The sequence below is a fragment of the Prunus avium genome, chromosome 2, assembly GCF_965620075.1.
Source record: "Prunus avium chromosome 2, drPruAviu1.hap1.1, whole genome shotgun sequence".
In the NCBI taxonomy this organism is placed as follows: domain Eukaryota; kingdom Viridiplantae; phylum Streptophyta; class Magnoliopsida; order Rosales; family Rosaceae; genus Prunus; species Prunus avium.
The window spans coordinates 22,059,816-22,064,562 of NC_142285.1; the positions used below are offsets into that span (position 1 = coordinate 22,059,816).

The 4,747-nt window shown below is 36.7% G+C and overlaps 1 protein-coding gene across 1 annotated transcript; it reads right to left on the reverse strand.

Annotated features, from left to right (window-relative positions):
- Positions 1–3,174, reverse strand: LOC110772927 (uncharacterized). Its single transcript, XM_021977418.2, has 3 exons — positions 2,492–3,174; positions 1,925–2,376; positions 1–1,027 (listed from the first exon to the last, which is right to left on the reverse strand). The coding sequence occupies exons 1-3, from the start codon at positions 2,990–2,992 to the stop codon at positions 580–582; spliced, it is 1,401 nt and encodes a 466-aa protein (XP_021833110.1). The 5' UTR covers positions 2,993–3,174; the 3' UTR covers positions 1–579.
- Positions 3,175–4,747: the final 1,573 nt, after the last annotated feature.

The following is a 4,747-nucleotide window of genomic DNA, read 5'->3' on the forward strand; positions in this document are numbered from 1 at the left end:
TCTAAAATAAATAAATAATATATTGATGTGCAAAGAAGCTAATTTGATTAAGACCCAAGAAATGTGCTCACTGCAGCATCACGTATCCCCTGCATCCTGGAAAAAATCAGTAGGCGGCCAGCAGAGAAGCTTGGACACATTCACAGCTGTTTCCTTTTATGTTACAAATAGCAGAGTACACAGAAAACAGTTGATAACACAATTGCCCAGCCAGAAAGCTCAATACCACCTACACTTACGAACTGAAACAAAAACATTCACCTACTAGGCTACTACATGTACTAATACAAAAGCATAAATGTTCCGACTACGGAACTGGTATGAAATTGTGAAAAACTTGCGCTCTCATTGCAACCACGAAAATTTGGCTCGATAGTAAAAAAAAAAAAAAAAGGGAAACAATATATATGTAGAGCAAACAGAATCATCTGATATTCCTAACCTCAGAAGGGCAATTATACCATCATCAGTATTCAAACAGCAATCTCTTGTATCTAGTCTTGCACATTAAAGTTATTCACCCTCATATAGAGAACAGAGAACAACAACCACACCACCCACATTTTACCATTGATGCTTTTACTTCTTCCGTGGCCTGTTGTGTTTAACCTTCACTATTCTTCGGTTAGACTTGTCACCACCAGTGCCCAATGAGAAGCTGCCCCCTTGACTTGCACCCAAACTGCCCGAAGCCTGAAATGGTGAAGGGTTCTGTGGGTTGGCTAGATTCTGTTGGCTTGAAAATGGGAAGGGATTCGCTGCTGGGACTGCAGGTGTAGATCCAAATACATAGCCAGACCGTGGGTTTGAAACAGGCTGTTGACCAAACACAGGCTGCTGACCAAATACTGGGACGGTAGGTGTAGATGCCTGATTAGTGTCTTCAGTCATGATGTCTACAAAGTTCATTTTATCATTATTATCCGAGGAACCAAAGGGAAATGCAGAATTTGGGTTCCCAGATGCAGGCTGTGATGGGGCACTACTAGCTACAGAATTTGTTGCAGCAGCAACAACGGCAGATGCACTACAGATGAAAGCATAGATATATAAATAAATAAAACAGTAAATTTTTTGTGAACATAAAAATTAGTAACACCAATACAGATCAAATGATTGAGATTTCCACATGATACCACTGATTACATTTTGAAACTAAAGGAAAAAGTGTTCTTTTCTCTTTCGTTGTCCAGCTTGTATCAATCGTCACCCACACAGGAGCAGCCCCTCAAACCCATTTTTCAAACCCTAAATCACCACATAGCCACCAGCGAATTCTGGTGGGGAACAAAAGTACACAAGCATTAAGGCAGAGGGAAACCATAAGTTTAAAGGAATTCCAAGCACTTGCTCCACAACCCAGTATCATTGTTTTGCCTTCTTTTCTGAATTGATTCAGATGTAGGTCTTACTTGTAAAGAAATTGACTATTGAGATTTCAGAAAATTGCTAGCAGAAGATGGAAGTGGTAACCCTATTCCTTTGGTGCTGGTGGTGATCTTCTAAACAGTAAGTTTATTTCCTGGAGAGGTTAAAATGTTACTAAAATTAATCTCGGAATGCTTTTGGTCACTGAGGATCCTCATTTGGAGATAGAAAGGTAAAACAACGAGTTGGAACTTGAATTTGGTTCACTACATCCATCAATATCTTAATTTCATTGCCACACTTAAGTGAGCACTTTAAACTAAACTGATATTTAGAGGCAACCTGCCTTCCTGGTCATAACTACCAACTGAAAGATATTCATACAGGTCCGATCCATTTGCCCATTCCTTTGAAGGAAAATCCTTCAGAAGCCTAGGTTTGTTTATACATTTCAGTCTCTTTTTATAAAGAAAACATAAGCAACCAAGGGCCTTCAACAATGCTTTTCAACAATAGGAGAACATTAAAAAGAAAATAGGCAAATTATCTTACGGACCTGCTTGAGCTTTCAGGTTTGGGGACTGAAAAGGCACCAGATTTTACGTCAACAGATTCATCAACTGCGGGTGACGAAGCGAAAGCAAACTGTGGCTGTGCAACTTCGTCAACACTCTTAGAGACATAGTTAAACACAGGAGAAGCTGCATCTGAATCCTTCATTGAAGTAACTTTACCCCCAAAGTCAAACATTGAAGGACCAGCATTTGATTCTTCTGGTGGAGCAACTTTATCATATGTAAAGGATGGCTGGGTAGATACCATCTTGCTGTACGACAATGCACTAGTGCCGGTGGAGTTGGCGCCATTCTCAGCAAGCATAGACTCAGCAGAGAGAGCAGAGAAAGCTGGAGGCTTCTCCAGTGTAACAGTTGCAGTAGCAACGCTGCTCTTGTCGGTCGAGAAAGTCTCCACCTCAGAATTGTCGTCATCATCCAGCTCCAGATAATCCTACAAACCATACCCATAAGGTTCAAATATATCAATTTGAAGCCATGAATATGCATACGATAAGGAATACAATAACCCAAGATGCTTAAGATTATCAGGGAACCATAGAAGATACCTCAAGTACACTCATCCTGAATGCCCCTTTCTTTTGTGGAGGATGAAAAACAGAGTTCGATGCAGTAGAAACTGCAGGTTGAACATTTGGCACAAAACCCTTCTTTTCTGTTGTAGAATCTTCACCATTATTCATTAATATAGTTGAACTGTCACAAGGAGCTCTAATCCTGGATGGGTCATTTTCTTTAACCTTGTCCTCATTTTCAGAGGTGAAGTCTCGAGCATCTGCTATCCATTCATCAAATGATACATTCAACTTAGAATTACTCGTATTAATATAGCTGGCTTTTGAGGCAACTCGGGCATTTGGTTCTGGGCATTCAGTAGTATTATTGACTTTGAAGCATTTGGAGCAAAACGGGCATTTGACTCTGGTTGTTCTTGTTTTTGTATCATCTCCATCCCCATCATCATCATCATCAGTAGATGAGTCAAAGCCTCCTTGATGTCGAAATCCTAGTAGGGATCCTAATAGGGATCCTAATTTCATAATAAACATCTTCAGGTGAAGAGAGAGAGAGAGAGAGAGAGAGAGAGTGAGTGAAGAAATAAGAGGATTTTCTTTTCTGCAAAAACCCACGCGCAGAGAATCAGAGGTAAAAAAAATGGAAGAAACAAGGAGAGAGTGAGTGAAGAAGAGGAAAGTATTAGCAAAAAGAAAAAAGAAAAAGTTCGGGAAAGCATATATCTCTTTAAACTGGGTGTATCCAATTCTAACTTTTTTAAAGTGAGGAGGTATTCACCAATTTTTAATGAGTTTAAAAGTGAGGACGAATTTAAATGTGACTTTTAAATAGTGTTTAAAGATTGAGAGCTGATTTTTCCAATTATCTTTCGTCCACTTACACTTCTTTTGTTGGAAATTGTATGGTTTCACTGCTCTTTTGTCTACTTACACTTCTTTGCATGTTATAGTAAAAAGTATTATAAAACAAAATGGAGTGTAAGTAGACAAAAGAAAAGTGAGAAAATCAGCACCCTAAAAGTTTAGTAGTATTCAATTGTAACTTTTAAAAAGTATTTTAAAATTTTATTGTATCCAAAAAATTAATGAGTTTTGAAAACTTTGTTAAATAAATGACTTTTTATTAATTCTTAATACCCAAAGTCTTGCTAATTTACAGATGACTTTGTAGTTTTGGGAAGCTAAAGAGACTAAAAAAAAATCTCCAATTCTTTCTCCAATATATTCCCTTCGTTATATCAAGCATTAAACAGTGAGAAGTACACTCTCTTCATGGTTAAGGCTCCATTTGAATTTCCTATTGACTTTGTAGTTTTGGGAAGCTAAAGAAACCCCAAATATTGTGAATTTCCTATTGAACCAAAGAATGAATCTTCATCATCTTCACCACTACCAGGGAATGAAGGAGATAATGTGGAACAAGTTTTTGAAACTCAAGAACAACAACTAGATATTGTTAATAAATAGAAAGTTAGTATAGCTTTTGATATGTGGAGAGATATCATGCAAAATGATAACGGTTATCAACGGTGATGAGCAATGAAATTTCAAAAGGAATTTGCATTATAGTTTATTTCACCATCATTAAAATGGATCATGGCTAATCTTTTTTTTCATTGAATCATGGCTAAGCTGAAAGACAATTATTTCCTTATGGTACATTTTCAATTGTACTTTATCATTTTTGTCATTTTCAAATATGAAGGAAAAATATTTCTTTGCATTTACACAATTGTATCCTTTTTAGATAAAAGTCTCTAAAACTCTATGATAAAAGTATATGAACATTTGTCACTTAACATTATAAAGTATGTGAAAGTCATTAAGAATCTGTCAATTCAATGAAAGCCATGCACTTTTAAAAAAAAGTCTTTGAAAGTTAGAATTGAATATAACCCCTTAGTTAAAACAGGAATAATACAGTTTTTGTATCTCGATCAATAATGTTATGTTACGTGGAACTGTTATCACGCGTGTTATAATATTGTGGTATGTGGAACTTTTATCACGCATGTTATAACATTCTTAGTCAAAGATAGCAAAATAATGTTATTCTCGTTTCATGAAAGTTTTTTTCCAGAGACATAAAGAGAGGGAAAAGGAAAGGAAAGAGGGAAATAATAGGAGAGAGAAAAGTAAAATAATGAAAGAAAGAGAGAGGAAGGGAGACAATAGGGAGAAGGAGTTCAGTCCAATAAAAAAAGGGAAAGGGTGCCGATGTGGTGTCGGCAACTCCTTTTGTTTTTGTTTTTTGATTTTTTTTCCTAGGGATCCAAGCCATTCCTTTAG